The 24,644-nt window shown below is 44.4% G+C and overlaps 1 protein-coding gene across 1 annotated transcript in view; it reads right to left on the reverse strand.

Moving 5' to 3' along the window:
• Window positions 1-24,644, reverse strand: part of LOC138465757 (extracellular calcium-sensing receptor-like) — an 81,720-nt gene that overhangs the window by 53,833 nt on the left and 3,243 nt on the right. Inside the window, exons 2-3 of the mRNA XM_069607225.1 lie at window positions 11,034-11,861; window positions 5,708-5,935 (exon numbers count right to left, since the gene is read on the reverse strand). Coding sequence (XP_069463326.1) covers window positions 5,708-5,935; window positions 11,034-11,861 — 1,056 coding nt within the window. The remainder of the gene's footprint in view (window positions 1-5,707; window positions 5,936-11,033; window positions 11,862-24,644) is intronic.

Here is a 24,644-nt window from a genome sequence, read left to right on the forward strand (position 1 = left end):
AAACTTCCTGAATGATACAATGCACCTGGCAGCAGCACAGCACAGGACACGGTAGCAATAGATGTTTAAAGTCTTCCATTACCTTCAAATTGCAGCAAAACCTGCATTTTTGGGTAATTTATTTCAGATGCAGATTATCTCCTTCGTCAATAACAAGTTGAAACAAAATCAAATTGCTCTGATAGCTCTGGTCAGGAAATATTATATAAGGTTCTGCCACTCCCGCTCTCTTATTAATACTTCTCAAGTGACCATTCAGAGTGAGCTGACATAGGGCCTCCCCAGATATAATCTAATCTCTTAATATCACAGTGGCTTTCACCTTGGATGGATTATAAATCAGGGTGCCCATTGTCATCTCTAAAGCCCTAAATTGTTCTTGACAATAACTTGCAAAGTCATTTATTGCGGGAGTGTTAGTTCCATAGGCAGCACCTCAACACATAAGAGGACACTAAACAGCCTACAGAGGATATGAACGTGAACAGGAACGTGGGTGACAATGTTAATGGGTGGAGTGGCCCATCTCAGTAAGAGGTTTAGACATTAAGCGTTTACAGACTGCGCAGGAAGTTAGGGTGTAAACTTCTACATATAAAACCTGCATTTAATGACTGTTTATTTCTTCTATCATGGTCGACCACACTTTGAAGATGGAGAGCCTATTAGTCTGCATTTCGGTCTCACCTACCTTCACTTTGTCTGTTCTTGTGGTCTTTCGACCTCTGGGCCCTGATAGCATCTTTTGTGCCGGGTCTCCTGCCTTTGTGACCAAACTACAGCTTAAGTACCACATTGTTGATCGTTGGTGAATTTAATCTCCCTGTCAGTATGGCTAGTGCTTTTCAGTTCTCCACTTTCTTAGTTTCCATGTCAGACCTTGGTCAGCCTCAGCAGGTCATTGACCCCTACCAATTAGTTGGGCAACATCCTCGATTTTGTTTTTGCCCCTGAGACCTTTCTTACCACTACTCCTTCTTTCCCTGTAACTTGGTCCGATCACTTTGTTGTGTCATTCTCCATTGCAATACTGGCTGCTATTCCGCCTCTGGTCAGACAGGACGTTGTTAAACTCAGCTGATACCTTGCTTCCAAACCCAATCTTGTGGCTTGTCTCACCTCCCAATGTGCTCAGAGTGTGCCTTGTGCTCTGACGACTTTGGCTTTTACGGCCCTCAGAACACTAGTTCCAAATGCTTATAAACTTATCTGTAACTTATCTCTAGGCAGGCAGAAAGGAAGTGGAGAGCTAGCTACAGTGTGGCTGTTAAGACTCTCTTCCGCCCTGGCCACTGCTACTTATCAGAAGGCCATCTTTTTAGCCAAACAATCTATTTTTAGAGTGAAAGTTGAGGCAGTAATAATCCAACCTAAAGTACTGTTCAATTTGGTTGACTCGCTGTCCTCCCCTCTCGAAGCTAGGTCACAAATTCTGCCTTGTCAGGATCTCTGCGAATCTCTTTCTGACTTTTTGTCAATAAGGTTAACATCATCACTCAGAAAATTGTTAATACTGCTTGCGGTCTGTGGCTCTCTCTCACCACCCCTCTCTTTCCACTTTTGACGCTAGTTGGTCTACCGTACTATTTTTTGGTATCAGGTAATATTATCCCCATATATATGGTCGCCGTAAATAATATGGCATGGAAAAGGTTGCCGCGATATTATATGGATGACCATATATATGGGGACAGGGGCAAAAAAAATGTTTTAAAAATGAAAAAAAAGTTTTGGGGGTTGCGGGGGTGTCCCCCGCATGTTCCATGCAATAATGTCGCCACAAAAAACGGCCATTGTTCGGCGATATTTTTGCATGGCGTGAGTTTTGTGGCGACATTATTACATGGAACCTATTTTTTCTGATCATGATGTTCTGGCTGCTGTTCATCAGCTTAAGTCTGCCTTAAATCTGCCTCACTACTTGGCCCTATTCCCCTCGCTCTTCTCAAGGAGGCTTCGGGGGAGATTGTATCATTGATTACATTTGCAGTGGATACCTCTCTCTCCTCTGGCTTTATTCCTAATGCACTGAAACATGTTCTAGTAATTCCTTTGCTTAAAAAACCCTCTCTTGATCCTTCTCTTCTTTCTAATTTCTGCTTCTTCCTTTTCTTATGAAGCTTCTTGAGTCTTTGGTCTCCCCCCTGCTTTCCTCATTTCTTGAAACTTCTAGCTTCTTTGACTCTTTCCAATCTGGCCTTTGCCCTGGGAGGGGCACTGAATCTGTTCTAGTGTCCGTGATTGATAACCTCGCTCACCTGGTTGATTAGGGTGGTGTCAGGGCGCTAATTTTATTAGACCTGTTAGCAGCTTTCGATAACATGGACCATCCCACCATGATCTCCCAACTGTCGTCTGCGGGACTCTCTGGCCAGTTCCTGGCTTGGTTCTCTGCCTTTTTGGCTGACCGTTCCCAGTCTGTTTTTCTTGCTCCCTTTTGCTCTAGGTCTGTCTCCTTGTCCTGTGGAGTCCTGCAGGGCTCTGCCCTATCTCCTACTCAGTTCAACATTTATATTCGGCCACTTCTCTGCCTTATCAATTCCCATGGCTTCTTGTGCTACTCCTATGCCGATAACACGTAGATCATGCTTTGTCTGGATCTTGCCAGGCCTGAAACTGCTACACGGCTTAAGCGGTTCCTTGAGGACAGGGGTTTATGGATGGCCGAGAACTGGTTGAAGCTGAATGGGGAAAATACAGAGGTTCTGGTTGTTGGCAACTCCAGCCCTCTGTCTTTCTGGACCCCTGACTTCTGGCCTGCTATTCTTTGCCCGTTCCCTTCCTCTGCTTCCTCTGTGAAGAATCTGGGGTAAACATCTCCTATCTCTCTTTCCATGTGCGGCCAGGTCACCTCTGTCTGTAAATCTGGCCATTTCAAACTTAACATTTCATGGAAAGTCTTGCCTTTTATTCCTCTGGAATGTCAGGCATCCGTGGTAGCTGTCCTTGTGCTTAGCAATATACATTATTGCAACACACTTTGCCTGGCTCAGCCTGCTTATCTTGTGCGCCATCTGCAGCTTCCTCAGAATGCAGCAGCTAGGTCAGTAACTCGCCCTCCTTTCGGCGCTCATATGTTGCCACTTCTCTGCCAGCTTCACTGTCTTCTGGTCGAGAAAATTGTCCTTTTTAAGTCCCTCTGTATTGTGCACAGAGCTGTTTATAAATGTGGCGCTGGCTGTTTGCAAATCACATACCCTCCTTATGTTCCCCCGAGATTCTTTTGTTTGCAATCAGCCTTCCTGATTCAAATCCCTCGAATTAGACTCTCGCGTATGGGTGGCCGTGCCTTTTCGGTAGCAGCGGCCAAGGCTTTGAATTCACTCCCCTGTCCCTGCGTGCCACCTCTGACCATCTTTCTTTTCGCAGGGCTTTGAAGACTTTTTTGTTCTGAATCTTTTTGTCTAGTGAGCACCATGATGCCCTCTGGTAAAGGTGCGCTATATAAATTCACTTATAATGTAACATAACTGCGACAGCGGTCTATTAAAAAGTGCCATCATTTTCTCACGTTGCACAAATGTATCCTATCACTCATGTGATTGCAATAGGCAGTAGGTAAGGGCCACTGCATACCCATAAAAATAATAGGGGGAGGTCATATGAATGCGGGAGCCGTTTCAGAATGGTGCTTGTTCCGTCTTCTGTGAATACAGCCTATACAAAGGAAGCAAAGGCAGTGAAGCCAACATGTATATGCAAAATTCTACATTTGTAAACATATTTAATACAATCATTAGTTATCAAAATACATGGAGAAAATGGTATTCTGAAAATGCAAATTATGTTTGTTGCCCCCATGTAAGTAAATTATCTCTGGCCCAAATCTCTAACTACAGTTATTTCAAATCTGAATGTAAAGCATCATTCCAAATATGGGATTGAATTCACACAGGTTTTAATTGCAATGGGCATGAATGGGTGGGTAGATAATCAAAGGCCAGCTGCCCCTCCTTGTATGGCATTTTGCAGTGATATGTACCTCTATGCTAATAGCTTAGCACCACCTGTCGGACAAAACGAAATAAAAAGTTGCATCGGAAAAATCAATGTGCAAAGAAAGACCTATTAGCTTTGCAAATGCTTGTTTTTGCAAAACACAACATCCCCTACCTCAAGATATTCGTTTTTTCCTTCTTGTCCTGTGGCTATGATCAATGGCTGGTGTGGCTCTAGCACACCTGACTATGTTACTCTGGCCCACATAGCAGCAAAAGACTTGGGGGCTCATTGCAAGTGTGCCGGTCTGGAAAAAATGCCAGAAAAATGCTGGTAATTCCAGCTCTGGCATTCTTTCAGGACCGGCACACTTCAAGTTTGCTGGTAGGAGCCATGAATAACCCAGCGGGCCTGACCTGCCAGTAGATCTGGCACCTACCAACAAAGAAATGCCGCAATTACCAAGAATGGGAACTCACAGGCACTCGTCCACCCATAATATCGGGCGGCGGAGACGGTGAGGGCAGTTTGCCGGTATCAGGACTGGTAACACCAGCGGGAAACCAGCAAACTTCGAATGATGGCCAGAGAATGAGACAGGGGGAGAGATGGAGACAGAGGAGAGAGAGAGCAAAGAGAGAATGAGAGAGAGCAAGAGAGTGAGAGAGAGCAAGAGAGAGAGCAAGGGAGGAAGAGAGAGAAAGGGTGTTCTAGGGCAACATGTCCTTTCATAAATGTGTACCTCTCCCTCAACTGAATCGTATTGTAATTTCAATTTCCTAATTTCCATATGAAACGTGTTAGCAATATTCTGTTTCTGTCTTCAATCTGATGATGACTTCAAACACCACATGCCCTTTTCACATACGTTTTGCCTCACCACTCTCAAAGCACTTTTCCTGAACCCTGAATTTTGGATTTGACTGAATCGGCTCAAAATCTGGGGATTCAGATGTGACCCCACTTGTTTACCTAGACCTACTTTTTAAATGGTTGGGGATGTGCTATGCCACTGGCTTCAAACAGTTTTCAGTTGTTCACTAAACAAAGATTTACACTGTACTGCATGGGCGAAGAAGGGCAAAGAGGTCCACAACTGAGTGGCAGCACTAGAGAATGCCCTCAAGTCCATGGAGGCGGCGGTGAGCCATGGATGCCATGGATCTTGTGAAGCATAGCACTGTGTACATGTCTAATGTAGGACCTCATTGACCATTTCAAAAGGGGTAACAGAACATCTAAAAATCAGTCTTGCAGGCAATGGGAGGCGGTACATGCTGGGGTTATGTGTTGAAGTGCACTCATTTTGGAAAATTCAATACAAATGAAAACACAAATTTTAACACAGACTTGGGCCTTGCGGAGGCACAATAACCCTGACACGCAGTTGAGTAATCAAAGAACTAGGAAGTGGTGTCCTAAGAAGGAACACCCCTGTCCCAAACACACCTTAATGCTGTAAAAACATCTATAATCACAATCTCAAAAACAAATGTAATGTCGAAAAGACTTTTCTGAGTAGGAAAAATTATTTCAGGAAATATTCATATGATGCTGCCCAGGCCTGGGTGTTGTTTTTTATTCCTTGATTTCCCTTCAGCGCTTGATACAATTGTAAAGGACGTGTTACATTGTCCACTTTTGTGGTGCATGGTAGTTTGGAATTGTTTTAGACTTCAATTCGGACTACACAAGCAAGCAGCTCTACAATCATCTGAGAAATGCATTTGAAGCTTTGAAATCATGTTCAGAAGTCAACATCGCTTACCTGTGGTCCTCCTGCAATCCACCTTATGGTGGTGGCATTGATAATGAAAGTTTCACCGGGAGGGGCGCTGGAGTCGTAGCCACCCACCTTCACTTGCTTGAGGGTGCCATGTGTGCTCCGTTGCCAGTTTATGATGTCATATTGCGCTGGAGGGTTGCCGTGATCATCAAAGAAAGGCCCTGGCCCAACCTTTTCTTGCAAATGCACTTTTTTAATATAGTGAAGGAGCTAGAGATGGAAATAACAGAGAGGATGGATATTATCCATTGGCAGGTTCTGTTAATTTCAGAGAAATATTTGTTCTTCTGGCACTGGAGCCAGAATTCGGGGCTGGTAATACTGGGATGCTCTAAGAAGACAATTCACCTACTGACCCAGCCCCATCCAAACCTGATCTCACATGTTCCCTGCATTAGCTCTCTGTATCCCAGCTCTACTGTGACCAACATGTCCTTTACAACTTACATAAGTAAACACACCTTCAGCAGGCTCACCCTCAGATTGTCCATGAAGAATTTTAACTTCCATAATCTATACCGTATGCAACAGAGCAGCTGCAGGTATCCTCCTTTGTGTTTATGCAACTGGAACATCCTATTTCCTGTGGTGTTATTCTACCTCCATAAATTACAAGCATCGACACAGCTTTTGTATTTGACATGTTTGCAGTCAAATTAATTTTGTGTTGCCAGTGAAGAGAGTGATCTTGGAATGCCCCTCCTCACTCCCATCATTATGACAGCCTGAAGAGTCAAGAACGCACTAAGCAACTCACTGTTCGGACAGCCCCCAGGAGGGCAGGTGACATCCACATATGCAAACAGATATTCTCTTAGACAGCCATTCAAACCTTCTCCAGTCATTTCTTTATGGATAAAGGTGCCGCTACCCTGATAATGGATCCAAATGCCTCGATGGATCAGGTGGACTAACAACGAAAAACCATTGTGCTGACGTCATTAGTGAAACTACGACATAGCAACGTTAGTCATGAAGCAAATTTGCATGCACGAAAGTACACTGGCACACACATGTTCACACAAAGATGCTTACACAGTTCTGTAGATAGAGGACAGATCGGTTTATAGACAAAAAGTCGAAAACATAATGTCGAATAGCAAAAATGTCGAAAAAAAAATGTCGAATGTAAAAAAGTCGAAAACACATACATATAATAGGAAAAGTCATAATTTCGAAAAAAAAATGTCGAAAAAAAAATTGAAAACCCAAAACACTTTTTTTTTTTTTTTACCCAGATAGTAACATTTATTATGGGGGGGGTCCCCCCCAGCCCCCCCATCCCAAACCCCTACCCCAACCCCCCCCTCCTCCCCATCCCCCCCACCCCCCATAGATATACCTTTAATTATTTTTAAAAAATCTTTAATATAATATTAAATAATTAATTAATTATTTAAAAAACCATCCCAAACCCCTATCCCCAACCCGCCCCCCCATCCTCCTCATCACCCCCACCCCCCATGGAAATACCTTTAATTATTTTTTAAAAAAAGTTTAATAAAATATTTATTATTAACACATAAAATCGAAAAAAGTCGAAAAAAAGTCGACATTTTTGTTTTTCGACATTTTTGTTTTTCGACTAAATATTTTCGACATTTTTACTTTCGAATATATTGTATTCGAAATTATGACTGGATACCGGACAGATCCATATACATACTGTCAAAAGCTTTTATTATTTTTCTCATTACCAAGTGCAGAAACGCTGAAGGCAAGGCAAAAGAAGAGATGCAGAGCAAGCTTGCAGACGCTTATCGCGACTAAACCTATGGAACTAGAGCTCGTATAAGAAGCCTGGAAGAACCGAATACTACTAACCTTTAGGAAACAGTATGGTATACATGCATAGGAATCATAGTATAACTATAGTGAGGTCACATGAGGCCCCACGCCACAGTCGAGAGACAAATGAAAGCAGAACTAGGCTGCACAGAACAGCAGGTGAGGGCCCCCAGCCAAGGTCAGGGACAAACAGCACATTCCAAAGCTAAGAGGCTAAGAGACACAAAGCCATCTGCAGAAACGAGGAATACATCCTCATAAATTGCAGACCATAGAGCTCGATTTTGTGGTACTCAAACAAGTGATGCAGCCGAGCCAGACAATGTTCATTAACCCACGGTGGGAAGACAAACGGTTCTCAGTAACACAGACATGAAGTGAAACATGGAATGTTTAACAACATTGCAGTGTTGATGGCACTCTCACAGGCAAAAGTGGTGGCACTAAAGTTTACATTGGGAACACATAGTCTTTCTCATCACCTTGAGAAGGTGCGCTGAGCACTGAGAACAGAGCTGGGTCCCAGGCCTGGGGAGACCAGCTCCAGCCAGTCAGGGAACAGAAATCCAGCGGTGGATGGCAGAGGGCAAGGGCCAATGGTAATCCTATGCCCCTGCAATAAAGTGATAGATAGTTTCTTGAGGAAGGGGCAGGCAAGCCACCTGACATGTTAGGACCAATATAGTAGTATCTATAAGTGCCATGAATAGGCACTGCCACCCCAACTACCCAATCCTGTCTCCTCATAGGATTTTGAGGAAGAGCCCCACGCTGTGATGTAGAAATGAAAAAAATGGCCCGACAAAGGCTCGGGAGCTGTGAGTCCGGGAGATTTCAAATGTCTTGTATGATCCCTGTCTGTTTGTGTAATAATTGACAGTTCTAACTTGCCCTTGGCTGAGTCCTCCGTCTGTGCACTGGGGGAGGGTTTGTTGGGCTGTGGGAGCTAGCACAGTGAGTGAGTTCGTAGTGTGACCCCCCCAGTCCCTCTGGTATACCTAAGCCAACACCAGATCTTGGTGTCTCATGACAAGGTGCATATACTTGTGAGGTACAGCAATAACGTGTCCTGAATGAAGGTAAACAGAAACACTTGTTGCTCTGCCTTTCAGTTGGCTTGATGACACATCTATTTTGGTCAATAAAACAAAGGTATATTTTTTCATCATTAATACCCAGTCTATGTTCATACCTGAGATCAATGCAGTCACCTGCGTCCCACAATCCCTCCTGCAGATCCTTAAAAAACATTGCATTCTGCAACGGCTAACCAATTTCTGTTTGTTGTTCCAAGCATTAAGTACTCGAGGTCAAGTGGTCTCCTTTCAGTTCTGGATCTTCGTTTATGGAATTTTGAGCCAATTTAACTAAGATTGTGTGCATGTTTTTTTGTAACCTTTATAAGAAAGGTAAATACCTGACTGTTTTCTTTCACAAGTTTGACATTAGTGAATAGAGAGAAACAAAATAATTTGGAAAACAATCCTTCCGTAAAAAGGACCAAGAGAACAATCCCTCTTATTGCCAAAGGAAAATTTTCACCTCTAATTGATCTATGAACTGATAGGATAATAAGGTTGATGTGGTAATTTAAGCTTCAGAAGATTTTTCTGTTGATATAACCCAGTTTTGAAAAAAGACCCTATTGCGGCCGAAACACATGTTAACATATATGGGCATTTGAGAATGGGCATTTTGGATAAAATCCAAATGTCTATCTGAATCTTAAGGCTCATTGACTATCACCTTTGTTAGAGTGTCCGGTGCACCATTGGGGTGCATCAAAACGATCTAAAATTTTTGAATGGTGCAGAATTTATTGCACTTTGTGTCTGCTGTATTGATGTAATCTCTATCTTTGTCTTTGAAAATTAATATTATATGTTCATATTCAAAGGAGGTAGTCACTATATAGGGCAGGCATGTGCATAATGAATCCTCTTACACCAATATGTTGTCAAATCGTGCCCTGACATGCTACGTACTCATTCAGTTTGAGAAAAGTAAGACAGTAGGATGAGCTGAGGAGAACGCCAATGCATGTCTCCTCTCTCACATCTTTCCATTTCCACTCAAGTTAGAAACAAATAAAAATATGCTCCCTGTTCCCAGTGTGAATGGGTGATTAGGGGAGATATAGAAACACATATCTGTCCTGTTTCCAGTGACAGCAGGTCTGTCTGAGCTAGGAAATAGCTTCTGGATTTTAAGCATGTGTCACTGCTCTTACTACAAACAGAAATGCATATGTATTATTAATGTTTAGGGTGTTGATTGTGCACAGACATAGCTTTTTGAAAGAAAAGAGTGCTTTACAAGTCATAGGGGATAGTACACAGTGAGCGAAGCGAAGATACAAGGGAGCAGGGAGCTTACTACAGGGGAGAGGGAGGGACTGCAATTTGACAGCAAAGGTTCTGCAACCAACCAAGCAGTGGAGGAAGCAGCAGGCAGAGCATTGTCAGGTTAGGTGGAGAGTGTGTGTAGACCTACCTTTTAGAGCGCAATTGCTTAAAGAGGAGGATTTGTGAAAAGTAGAAGCAAAGGCCAAGACTTGTGTTAATGGGGAGTAGGTTCCGGAGTCTGGGGGCATAGACCGAGAAGGGCAGTCTTCTGGTTCTTGCTTTCCTGCTCCTGCGGAATTGAAGTATTTTTCTGTTTTTAGAATGGGCTCAGCTACAGGAATACAAGTAATGTGCACCAAAGGGAAAACAACTAAAGGCATCCGTTCATAAAACAGAGTGGTATGGGGTGCTCAGTGGTAGAGTGAATTCTTTTTGAGTTTAGCTTCTCCTATAGGACCTGACATTAATTAAGCATCACTGTATTCTTGCATTAGCACATCACCTCACTTGCACCAAAAAAAAAATAGTTTTGAGAATCTGTTGCAGCAAAGTGGGGAACAGAACTACAACTATACTTTAAAATACAGGGAAAGAAAGAGAAAAGGGTTCCATGTGTAACAGCTGTGTTTTCCTGAATTCGAGTAGTTTTCTTTGTACTCTTCATGAGGGGGTTCTCCCATACACTCCTTTTCCCCCTACCACTAACTTGAACATTATGCTCCGTTATGCTCCACACCCGTGTAGGGTTTGTTGCCTTTGGTATTAATACTTTTTTGCAGTTCTTCTCTGGAAGGTGATTTTACTTTCTTTCATTATTGTTATCAGGAATTCTGGGTTATTCAATTCAATGAGTGTTGCATAGTTATTTTCTTGCCTTTCTTGTCTTCACTACTATGTGAGAGCAATCTATTTCACATGGGGGTGGCGATTTATCTGGTTTATAATCCAAGGAAATCAAACGTGTTAATGAAATTCCTGGTTGAAGGTGTTATTATGAATCAAAATGGGAACATTCAAAATAAAATAGGTGCTGATGGCAAGGTTAACCCTCCACCATTGGGTTACAGGTGTTAAACAAATAAGGCTATTAAAACATTGTTACACAAAACCCTGCCGTTTCATTAGCAATATGGTATGTGTTCAGTGAGGACCTCAAAGAAAGTCTTCATTCTCACCTGCCATGGCTGGAACTTCCTGATGTCAGCACAAGTCCCCCGTTGAAAAGGGCCACCCTGTGGCACGCATATGCTCAGATCCTGTAAAGACAATGCAATGGCATAAACCGCACTGTAGATCTTGTAGGGGAATCCAAATGCGGTGTCACTACTGGGGCTTAATTGACGTTTTTCCAACTTTTCTGGCTCAGGGCATAGTACAGTGTCATTATGCAGCACATTTAGTGAGATGCCTGGGCCATGCTGAAACTTGCAGCCGTATGATTCTTCCCACAATTCTTGAAGGAACTTAGGATCTGGAGTGCTGGATGGCTGAAGGCTGATGAGGTACTCTTCGAAGCCTGGCATCCTTCCACTGTGGATTGCAAAACCAATTGTGCCAGTGAGAATCTCAGAGTATTTTTCCACAGACAGGCGAGCTGAGGTTGACCAACCCTCTGTGGCAACACATATCTTACCAGTCACATTCTGTCTCAGCATCTCCTCCACAATCCTCGTCAAATCACCAGAGAAAATGATGATGGCATTGGCCGTTGACTGTTTGATCACTTGGACAATGTGAAAGGCATTCTTGTCAGCCCTACTTGTGAGGATGTTCTCAGAAAAAGCAACACAAGCCCCAGCCCTGGCTAGCTCTTCCTGCAGTAGACGTATTCCCTGTTGGCCGTAGTCATCATCATCTGCCAGGAGACCCACCCAGGTCCATCCAAAGTGCAGCACTAACTGGGCCAGCCCACGAGACTGGTAGTCATCACTAGGGATGGTGCGGAAAAAGGAAGGGAACTGGTTCCGGTCACTAAGGAGGGGACTGGATGCATAGTAACTGATCTTAAAAACAAAAATCAATAGCAGCATTTACCATCACAATGTTTTGAAAATGTTATGAGTGTTTAATTACTGAACATTGACCATTGTTAGTTATCATCATGATGAACACGAAGGCAGACTACTTCAGATAATTGATAAATGTATCCAGTCCTCATTCTCTGCAGTATTTAAATCACACTGTCAACATCAAACCAACACCCATCTCCCATTATCCAGAAATTGGCAAAGGCATTTTAACATTCTTAAAATAAAAATATGACATTTTCTGAGCAAATATCTTTAATTACTCCTTTGGGACTCCTTACCATCATAAAGCCCAACAATACAATTGCAACAACACGTGTTTCTCCACATGCTCTGGTACTCTGTCCCCATTAGTAAGTTTGGGCTTGGAGTTGGCGCGTATTGAGCTTGAAAGCATCTTCTGGCCTATGAAGGTATAAAGGCAAGAAACTTCACTGACATTACGGTTGAGGACATTGTGGAGGCTATTAATAGACTAGAAGTCTCTAGAGCTCCAGGGCCGTACGACCTTCACAATGGGCCTCATCATGAGGTTGGCTGTAACCCGCCGGTGCCAATGGAGTGTTTCCGCCAACTTCGAAACACTGTTCCCACCGCCTGATAGTCCCGTGCCACCGGGGCATTACAAGTCGCGGCAGCCCAGGATGTCCGGCAGTGGGAACACAAACGCCTCTATGGGAATGGGGACACAGAAGGACCAGCACAGTTGCTAATGGTGCCATTGCTTCTGTGAGAAACATGCCTGCAGGGGCCGGTAGTCCCGGTAGGTCAGACCTGCTGGAAAATCTGGCTCTTGCAGGCATTCTCGTAGTCTGGTGGTCCAAAAAGGGTGCTGGTACGTTGCTACCGCCACCCTTATTTCTGCACCGCCAGGCTTAGAATGAAAAACCAATATTTTAATTAAGGATGATCCTGAGACCTGGGCCCGTTTCATACACAATATCGTTACCATTATTATAGCAACAGGGGCCATACCTTCCAGTTTGAGGAAATCCACACCTATCCCAGTGTTCAAAAAGGGTCCTTGTGATGCACCAGAGTACTATAGAATACTGGCTATGGTACAATAACTAAGACTGTATCCTCCTTTCTGCTAGAAAAGGTTAACTCGTGCATGGTCGAGTTCAAAGTACTTAGTAAAAAACAGACCGGTTTCAGAAGGGGCATAGGGAGGATAGCTCAGGGGCAACATGCTTGTCTTGGAAGCGAGATGCCACAGAGCAAAACAGATTAGATCCCTGGGTCCACGCTTAGAAACCCTGGGGTATTAATCACATTATAAATAACCAATTATCATATCATATAACTCTGGCTAATTTATGGTCTCTAACGTGTTTGATTCGCATCTCCCTCTTGAGCAAGGAAATTTCCCTTACCATATGTATCATAGGCTATAGTAAGTCATTTGTCACGGTCCATCATGGGCGAAATTGAACTGTTGGGGTCTTCACCCTGGTGTTTTATTTTGTATTAGATTACTGTACTCAGATACCAGATTGCAGCTCAGATTAAACCAGGAAGGCCTGCTTACCTCCACTATTCAAACTAATCATTCTGTTTAAATTATATATAGAAAACCTAAAGGAATAGTGGTTAAGTCCGGAAAAAAAGGGAATTAAAAAAAAAGAACATTTTAAATAGTGGATTAAATGATGAGCAAGTAGAAGTTATTAAGAAATATTCATATTTGGGCATTCCCATTACAGACTCTCTCAGCACGAGCATCTGAGCACGTGATCTAATGGTAAAAGTGCAAAGGAAATGTAATGCAGTTAAAATATGTGACTCTCACAGCTGTGGCTACTCCTTAGAAGGTCTATTGCAAGTGTTTGGCTCTTGCATCACTTCCTGTGCACTGTATGGTTTTGAAATGTATATGAGCAAAGAGATCCAGTGGCTTACGACGCTGGACGGGAAACCTATAGCTTCCCACATTAGGTCTGTCCAAATCCACCCCGATTGAGTCGATACAATGCAAACCGGGACTCACTTCCTTGTCGATGCGGAAAGAAATCACGACTGGAATCTTTGTGTTGAAAAGGCTCTCTGGAGAACTTGGCAGATCTATGCACTCAAATATTTTGCAGGTATTAGAAGTCAGTTCACCACATAAATCCCTTAAACCTTGGACTGACGGAAATCCGCGCCTTCTTTGATGAGATTGACTTTACCATCACATACCCTCTTAATTTAGCTAGAACTTCAAAGGATATCAAGCAGAAGGCCCTGACTTGGGATAGAAATAATAACTTGTCCGAGTTGAACAAGAAGATCTCTTTTACGAATTACGTAAAACAGAGTTTCCCGATTAATGCTCCAACTAGATATTTGATTAAAATCAGAGGCGTTTCTGGGTGGGGGGGCTAATGGGGCTATAGCCCCATGTCTTTTGGTTATAGCCCCCAATAGAAGCTCAGGTGCTACAACCAAAATGCTAGCTAGCCCCGAGTCCCGCCAGTCCCAACATTAGCTTAGACCCTGATCTTTTCTGGACCTAGCAACACCCCTGATTAAAATTGATAATGCCAAGGTTAGGAGATTCCTGGTCCTGCTCCATTTAGAACAGTTACCTACCTTCGCTCGCCTAGGAGCTTGGGAATATATACCCGACAGGAGTGCCTATATAGCATTTGTAAATTGGAAATAGAAACCGCACAACATTAATTGACTGCCTGTGGCAAGCTAAAAGAACTGTATAGAAAGGGATACAATGGTTACATGGCCATAGATAACCTACAAAGTGACCAATCAATGGCCTGTTTCTATTGAGGAGAAACAGTGTTTTTGAATTTTAGCACATACCATGTTTGGCCATTTTTAATAAAGATTATCAATTTTAAAAGTGTTTAATATTGAACTGTAACAAGGAATTGTATGGTCATTTGTGTGTATTCATTTTATTGTGATAAGTTTGAATACACCGTATAAACTGTTAGTTTAAGGTGTTTTAAGGTTATGTTGTAACCACAAACAAGTTAATGACATTTGTTTTAAATAAAACATATATATTTAGTGCACTATCATACATCTGAATGCCATTCTGACAACACATGAAGAGCTATTTTCAGCATTTGCAAAAGATGTGACCTGTCTTCAAAACACCAATGGAACACCTTCGCTCTGCCCCCGCGCCACCCTCGCCCCAGAACATTCAGGATAAAGCAGGCTGCCGGTAGAGGAGACGAAGGATAGGGGACTTGGAGGGCCGCCAGTGGACAGTTGCAGGGAAGAGCACTGAATGAGAATGTACAGATTTAAGGCAAGCTTTAAATGAGAGTGGTTTAGAGGTTCCTTGGTACCCCTCCCTTTGAAACAGTGCGCTGAAGACCATTTGATGTTGGGGTTCTTTCTCAGGGTCCTTATCAGATGCCTAGGTCCTGAGGGTTCATGACTATTGTTCTGCTTGCCATGGGCTGTCTGAGCCATGTCATTTTCTGCTTTGCATTATACTACAGTGTCTCCAGGTGCCCAGAAGCAGCTGTATACTGACATGTTAGCTCTATATAAAACACCCCAAAAAATTAACAAACCGAAAAAACAAATGTCTGGAGGCATTTTGTGTATGCGTTGCCACTCCTGGAGCTGTGGTAGAGTAGTTGACTAACGTTCAACCGTGTGTTAAATGTGTTTTAATTTTTTAAGCATAGACAATGACTGTGCTCAGTTGCCATGGAGCCTAGATAGATCTGAATCACAAAGCTTTAAGACATTTAAACATTTGGACTAGTACCAGTAATTTAAAACAAATAAACATGTGATTTCAGATCTGTGATTATAGTCTATTGTCTTCCAGGCTTGTGTTCTGCACCCTACAAAGTGAGGTGTGTCATGTCTTTAGGACGCTGTAGGACCAGTTCCTGCACAATACTGGTCTACGGGGATAGCGGCTACCTAGTGATTGAGGTGATTGCTGCAAAAACTGACTGAGCATTGACGAATGAGGTCAGAAGTTATCTGAATAACTACTGCATATCGTTGCTGATGGGAGGACTGCAAAAGATAAAGATTGACAAAGTGACTGCTACATACACTGCCTGCTCCAGTGACTCCTGCGTATTGTGGCTGATGGAGTATCTAAGAAAGATACATGCTGATGAAGTGACTTCTTCTGATAGTGACTTGCAAAGTGACCTTGCAGATACAGGTATATGTGGTGACTTCTGCAAATATGGGCTGAATGCCTCACTATTGGGAATACTATTGGATACCATTACTACTCAAGAAAATTGCTTATGGAGTGATTAGAGTGGTTACCGAATGTTTGGATGTCTGTTGCAGGTATAGGTTATTGGGGCCACTACTCTAGATATTGTTTGATGCAGTGACTACTGCTTACACTTGCCTACAAAACGACTACTGCAGATAGAGACCATTGCAGATGCTGATTGGTGAATTGACTACTGCAGTCAATCGCTAATTGAGGGATTAAAATGGATTGAGTGTCTACTGCAGATAGTGGTTGAGCAGATACAAGGTGGGGGCATGACTTTTGCAGAATGTGATTGATGAATTGACTGATGCAAACAAGGTGCAACAGAGTGTCAACTAAAGATACTGGATGAATAAAAGTCCACCTCAGTTGCTAGCTGACTCAGTTGTTACTGCCAAGAAACCATGATGTAGTGACAACTGCTGATAGTTGGTGGGGGAATGCACATACAGCCTGGTGGCATGACTGCTGCGTATTCTGATTGATTAGCAGACAGTAGTTAATGTGGTAACTACTAATGATACTCAATGACTTAAGGACTACTGCTGATGCTGACTGCTGCAGTGATTCCTGCAGATAAGTGCTGATGAAGTGACTGCTGCAGATATTGGCTGATGGAATGACAGCAGTTGACAGCGATAGGCTTATGGCATGACCATTGCAGCTTCTGATTGGTGAGTGACTAATACAGTCAATGGCTAGCAGAATGAATAATGTGGATAATGGTGATGGGTTGACTACTGCAGATAGTGGCTTAGGAAATGCAACTACAATCCAGTGGCATGACTGTTGGAGATGCTGATTGATGAAGTGACTAATGCAGACTATGTCTAATGGAGTGTTTAATGAATGAAAAAGCACCTCAGATGCTGACAGATGCAGCTGCCGATGGAGTCACTACTGCAGATGCTGGCTGATAGAAGGACAACTGCAGACAGTGGCTGAGAGAATGCAGAGACAAGCTTGTGGCATCATGATGCAGATAATGATAGATGTAGTGACTATTGCAGAGAAAAGCCAATAGAGTGACTATTGAAAATATGGTCTAATGTAGGGTTTACTGACGATAATTAATGCTAGTGTGACTTGCAGTTACTAGCTGAGGAATTGATTATTGCAGATACATGCTGATGGAATAACTACTGCTAGTAGAGGTTGATGAACTGTCCAATCAGAACTGCTGATATTGACTGAAGAAATGACTTCTGCAGAGCGGCTACTGCAGATACAGCTTGATTGGGTGACCATGTGTAGTTGTTGGGGTAGTTGATAAGGGTCCCACGGGTAAAGAGAATTTTGAATTGCGCGCGCCATATTGGTGGCTGCGATGACAGCGATGTTGACATGATGCTGCAATTTAGTATAGCTAATGGGAATGAGATATGTGTTATTTTTAGTGTTTTTTGTGTTTTAGTTGATACTTTTTCGAATTGCATGTGTGCAGCAAGATAAATGTCAGAACGCTGATACAATATAAACACAATATAGGTGTGTTGTGCAACGTAGCACCCAACAATCGGGCAGCGAGGAGCTCTACGTGTGCATGCAAGGTAGGAGATTTGCAATCGAAAAATGAGTGTGAGATAGTCCTGAACAAACAAGTATAGGTACACATACATGGGGGTCTCTAAGGAAATAGGTTTTGGGCAGTATGAATATACAGATCTGTTTTACCGCAGAATGCCCTGATAAGTTAGGAATTGTGCTGGCAGAAAATCTGGGTTGGGCAATTGAACTTGTGTGACTGATAAACTAGTTTTACAAGGTTGGGGAAATACAACAGCAGTTGCAATGAATATCAGATGGTCAGTTTCGGGCAGGCCACTCTACGTTCTGGTGCATTGCTAAGGGGAGATGCAATCTCTGTATGTATATGGGAGTCTGTTAATGAATCACAGAGGGATTCCAGCCACCTGGTAGGGCTGGATTTTATGGCCGGACAATTAAATCTGATGTGGGGAAAGGAGCACTGATATATCATGGATTTTCAATTGAGTTTTCAAGATGTGGGGTGGGACCATGTGGGCTGGAATGGTAAGTCTAATAGTTTAGAATGAAATGTGGACACCAACATGTGTGGGCGATAAAACCAGCAACAATAGATCAAAAGGAAATGTGTTTGTTCCCTTCCTCTTTATAGCAATTTAATTTCTATAGAATAGATGTGTGCGTCACAAGTAGGGGTAAAGGTTTACAACCAGATGGAGATCTGTGATCATTGAAATTGTTTATAAGTTGTGCAAACTGTGTAACTAGGATATGAGGCTATGTCCAAATATGGAAAGGCCCCAGAGAGGGGTGTAATGTAAATATGAAACATGCAATAATAAGTTAAAGAGGATTGTGCTTAGATGAATGTATCCAATAAGAAGTGTGGGAACTAAACGGATTATGGTTACATTGTATAGGTTAAACCAATCATGTGGGAGAGGTTGACTTTGTAACAAGACCTCTGGGAGTGTTTTAACGGTTGCAAATTGTATAAAATGTGTGTTCTTTGTGTGGTTCAAGGAGACAGGTTAGTTTGACTCTTTGATGTCATCTAACCCCTCCTGGACATGTTTACAATAAACTTGCCTTACGGACAAAACATGCAATTACTCTTTAAGGGTGGGCCTGATTTGGGTGACAGCGATGAAAGGCCCACTCCTACAGTTTGCTTTCTAATGATATAATAAAGGCTAATTCTCAAATTATTGCAGATACTGCTGAAATCCCATTATGAAGTGAGTTCTGCAGAAATCATATTATGAACTAGGTACTGCACACAATAGCAAATGGACCGACAGCTGCAGATACAATCTGATGGAGTGACTAGATTAGAAACTGTGGGATCCAGTAACCACTGCCAAAACTAGCTGATACAATGAGTACTGCCTATGCTGGCTGATGGAGTGAATACCACAGACACATGCAGATGCAGAGGCTAGTACTACTGGTGTTTGGTGGTGTGATCATTGCAAATACAGCGTAATCATGTGACTGCAGATAATGAAGGATAAAGTGTTGACTTTAGACAATGTCAAATGGAATGACCACAGCAGATACTGACTGCTTGATGGAGTAACCACTGCAGCTACAGGATTATGATTGACTTAATAAAATACTGGCTGATGGAGGTGGTACTGCAGATACTGGCTGATGAAATGAAGTGTCTGGAGCCGTTACTGGATGCTGTGAGGCTACTTCATATTATAGCTTAAGGGTGAGTTCTGCAAATTATGCCATATGGTTTTAAGTCTTGTTATAGTGCCTTGGTCACACATTTAACAGCATGAAAGTGCTGAGAGTACTATAACCATTTTAAAGCAGACAAGGAATCGATGCAACAACAATCGCAATTATTAAAATTACAATGACAAACATCCTGAATGAGCAGTAAGGAAACTGAAATAGGAATAAATGAAAAACAAGCATCTGCACTTGCGTTTCCAAAAATTGTTTTACTATGTGTGAAAAGCTGTTTTTTCATGTGAACAGATGCTGACTTTTATAGATGATGGACCTCATTGTGAGTTTAGAGGTAACTGTGAACACAGGAAATAACTGCATTACATCCTGTGTATTCATAACTCTAGTTTAGTAAACGCATTAAAGCGTAATACCAAACGGTTGTTCTACAAAAGACATTAGTTATTACCTGGGATTGTATTTCCTCTGGAGGAATTTCCCATCAGCGATATGAAGGACTTCAAAATATGAATTCACAAAATCTCACAATCAGATGGAGAATCACTGTTACCTCTGGCGGTATCATTAATTACTTTTGGAGGCATTAACAGTGAAATAGGAAGGGAGGGCAGAAGGAATCACCAGCCCAGGAGATAGACTTGGAGTGAGTGCTAAGAAAGGAGGAAATCCAAGAGAGAGCAGAGCAAAATATGCCAACTGAGGAAAAAGACGAGCAGAGAAGAGAGTGATCCATCACATAGAACGATGTAGTTAATTTGAAGAGAATGAGAAGAGAAGGTTGCTTGGAGGTAAGAACATCAGTAACATGTAAAACAACAGTTTCCATTCACTGAGCCATGTCGAAACGAAATTAGGGTGCAGTAGAAGTGAGCTATAATCAAGCAGGGGAGACAATTGCAATTGGCAGCGCATCCGAAGAGTTAAGATGGCAAAGGATGAAGGGAGATAGGACAGTAGTTGGAATGAAAAGATCAAGCAAGGGATATTTTTGTTACGTCCCTTTGCTAGCACCCTATCTTTCTATGACAGTCCTCCAAGATGTCACAAGAGTTAACAGTGTTCCTTGTCAGTGGCACATTTTCTCTTCTCTACAGAACCAGATGCCTTAAACTCTCTTTCCTCTGCATCCCAATTCAAAGCTATTGTCCCACAGTGAGAGCATACCACATAACATATTAAATAATAGGGCGTTACCGGCCCGGCAGCCCAAGTTATCGGGCCAAGCACAGCAAGGGCTCAGGGCTGTTAACCCCCATTCCAGCCCTTGCAACCGGGGCTTAATGCTATTAATACCCTGAGTTGCCAAAGCGGTAACCAGTGTGGTTAAAAAAAAAGGACTTTTCTTGATTCAATGGGATGCCGCGCGCATCCCGTTCAATGAAGTAAAATCTTTTACAAAAATGGCAGCCATGGATAAGGAAAGGCGGGGCTCTGTACGGAGGAGCCGGCTGTCAGGCTGGCTGGAATGCAGGCTTGCATCAGTGGTCCATGCCTGCGTTCCTAGCCACCTGATTGGCTGGCTTCTCCCGCCCTGGTGCTAATCATGAAATCATTGCTGTCCTCCTGAATACCATTTTCCTTTTGGATATACAGGATATTGGTCAGAATATTGATTCTCCATTCCACTTTCCACCCCTTTGTCAAGAGATGAGAGGTGGGCTTGATTATATGTGAACCCCCTGCCTCCCTCTCATAATGTTAATATGCATGTAGTCAATGGTTTAGTGGTGACATGGTAAATGAACGTTTACATCCCCTACAATGAAGGCGCTATATTCAGGGGGCTTCGTTGAGGTGTATGTCCAAGAAGTTGTTAAGAACTTTCTTGGATGATTCAGAATATATTATATGCAGGTGTCCACACACCACATAAGTGTAGAACTGATATGAACAGTGCACAGTTCTCTCTCGCTGCGTTGACAATTGCAAATGCTCATATAAGAGATGCACAGAAACAACCCAGTTGGCAACAGGAGAAGCTCCATACACTAGCTAATTACAATGGCCCTCATTACGACCCTGGCGGAAAGTGACTGACCGGACCGCCACAGCGTAAATAGCGTTTCCGCTATTGCAAGAAGGAGCAAAGTGCGGCCCATTCCGACCCATCGGGCACGAGCACCACGGCATGGCGGAAGTGCAAAGTCCGCGATGGCGGAAATGAACCCAAAACGGCCCACACCGCCGCCGTACGGCGCCCTAGGTGCAATACCGCCACCCATCACAGCGGACACCGCAGTGTGCGCCTACCGTAAAGTACGGTGACCGGAAATATATGGAAACGGAAGTTAAAACACGGGCCCGGAACGGGAAACAACCCGCCGTACACCTATAAAACCACTAAAACCACACAACCACTAAAATCACTACCCTGAGACACAACCCAACCCGTCATCCACCCTAGCGAAACCAAGAAAAATGGGAAAAGTAGCGAAGAAAGCGTGCGACCGCAAGCGGCAGGTCCACTTCTCCCGTGAGGAACTCACCGTGCTAACAGAGACCCTCCAGGAGAATGCTGCCGTCGTCTTCTCCACGCAAATGACCAGGACGGCACTCGCAAACAAGAAGGCCATATGGGCTCTGGTGGCACAGCGGGTAAGTGCGGTGGGGACCGCACCCCGCACCCCACAGCAATGCCGTAAGCGATGGGACGACCTGCGGATACGCGTCCGCAGCATACTCTCTGCCAACCGCAACATTGCCACAGCCACCGGGGGAGGGTCGGAATCACCCATCAAGCTGACCCCCTGGGAAGAAATCTGTGCCTCCACCATCGGAATGGAGAGCATAGAGGGAGTCGGAGGGATGGAGAAAGGAGTGCAGACATCCGAAGAATCAGGTAGGTGGGCCTAATGAAACAATGCCAAAACCACAAAGTCCATCCATGTGAAGCACCACGTGTCCCCATAGTGCAACAGAAACACATGTCCAGGAGAACGTCCACACACATCGTCCTGATAGCGCACGTTAAAACCCACAATAAATACATAAATAATTAAAAACCCCTAAAACACGCACTACACGTGCAGCAGGCACACCCTAACTGCAGGCTGCCAAACAACTGCACCCTCACTCCACACACAAATGGAAGCACCTCCAAGGCCCCGACCCAAATCACCCTCAGGTACCACCCCAATGCATGTGATACAATGCCATTCCAATTCCCACAGACCCACCAATAACCCTCGCCCTCCTTTACTCCACCACAGGGTCCGATCCAAACGACGAGCTGCAGGACACCCCTACCAGCACACCTGCAAAGAGGGCCAAGACCAACGGCCAAAGACCCTCCACCTCAGCTGCACGCATCAAGACACGGCAGCAGCACAAATCAGGTGGCAGCACACAGGAGGGAACATCAACAGGCACCCCAGCAGCCAGCATGCCCACAACACCACCACCACAGGTCCCCCCAACGGATGCCACAGAAGGCACTGCCTCCGGTGGCAGCAGCACCATAGGTGACACCCCATTGATGGCAGCATGCTCCGACACAGAAGACGGGGATGTCGAAGTCAGATCCATCCATGACCTGTCCCAATCCCCCTGTCTGTCCCATCCCGTACTACATGAGGATACCACGCAGGGGCACCCACAAGACGACGACTGGCCATCCCCCACAAGCCCTGTGGCAGGGCAACATGAGGACAACAGCCCCTCTGTGACACCCCCGCAAATGGCCATGGCCCAGCAGAGGCAACAGTCCCTCGACCAGTTAATAGTGCAACAGCAGCAACTGGCCACGCTCCTCAAGGACCATGCCGATGAATGTGGGGGCACTAAGGCAGACATAGAAACATCAACTGAGACACTTAGGGCAGAAATGGAGAGAGGTACAGAGACACTAAGGGCACAAATGGAGAGTAGCACCGAGAGCCTGAGAGTCCAAATGGAGAGAAGCACCGAGAGCCTGAGGGGGGAACTGCATGCGACGTCCAAAGACGTATGTGGTGAACTTGCCGCTGTGCGCCGTGTGCTCACTGAGCTCTCACAAACCCTTAGGGACATGCATGGACGTGAGCAGGCAGAGACATCATCCGTTGCAAGTTCCGTCCAGGGCAGCCCCCAACGTAGATCTGGGAGGAACCTGCGCTCCACAGGCAGGGGTGCCCCTGATACCCGCAGAGGGGGCTTGCAATAGCGACTGCCCACTGACGATGAGCATCTTTGGACACTGGTGTTCGGGGGGGAGGTGGGAGGGTGGAGGGGGTGTGTTGGGCTCACTTGGGTGGCGGGTCGATAGGGTGTACAACATGATATCACATATGCCATAAAAAGTGCACGATCAACCAATGAGATGTGTGGACATTGATCTTTGTGTACGAGGCCATCATAGGCGTACAGTCCATATTGTGCATGTCCCAGACACACACAGTGCCACGAGTCCCGTGTCCATGTATCAGCCACCAGGCGTGAGTGCTAGAAGCATACATCAATGAGATGCTGACGAATGTCACGGGCCTCCGGTGCCTCGCAGACTCCCTGAGGTGCTGCCACATCCCCACCCTCATCATGACCATCTTCAGGTGCTTGCAGTTCTGCGTCAGGGGGCATGGGCACATTTCTACGTACGCACATGTTGTGGAGCATGACACATGCCATCACCATCTTTGCAACCTTCTCATGGCGGTACAGGAGTGCCCCGCCAGACCTGCTGAGGCAGCGGAAACGAGTCTTCAGTAGGCCGAATGCCTGTTCTATGACTACACGGGTACGTGAGTGGGCATGGTTGTAGTCCTCCTCATGCTGGTTCTGTGGGTTCCGGACTGGTGTGAGGAGCCATCTCTTCAGTGGATATCCAGCATCACCTGTATGTGGACGATAAACGTATGATGTGGAATGCCATTGCTACGTACGCACACCCCACCCGCCCCCTTCCTGCCAGGTCATTGCCGAATCAAATACCCCACATCAACATGCATGAAATGAGACTCACCGAGTAGCCAGGATCTGTTCCCTGCGTGTCGCTCCATGTAGCGTGGTATTGTAGAGTTCCTCAAGACCATAGAATCATGGGTTGATCCAGGGAATCGGGCACAACAATGTGTAATGATCCTGTTGGAGTCACACACCATTTGTACATTCAGAGAATGAAATTGTTTTCGGTTGCGGTACTGGGCCTCCATGGCATGTGGGATGACCAATTCCACATGGGTGCAGTCGATGGCACCAATGCAACCCGGTATGCCGGCAAGTGCATGGAATCCCACTTTTGTGTTGGTAATTTCCAGCTCCGAGCGTGGTAGGGAGATGTAGTCGTCTGCGTGCTTCAGGAGGGCATCGAGCACTTGCAATAGTGTCCGTGAGAACAGTGGCTGAGAAATGCCATGCAACTGTCCGACTGTGTGCTGGTAGGT

Source organism: Ambystoma mexicanum, chromosome 1p (genome assembly GCF_040938575.1).
Source record: "Ambystoma mexicanum isolate Mex_15411 chromosome 1p, UKY_AmexF1_1, whole genome shotgun sequence".
Lineage (NCBI taxonomy): Eukaryota > Metazoa > Chordata > Amphibia > Caudata > Ambystomatidae > Ambystoma > Ambystoma mexicanum.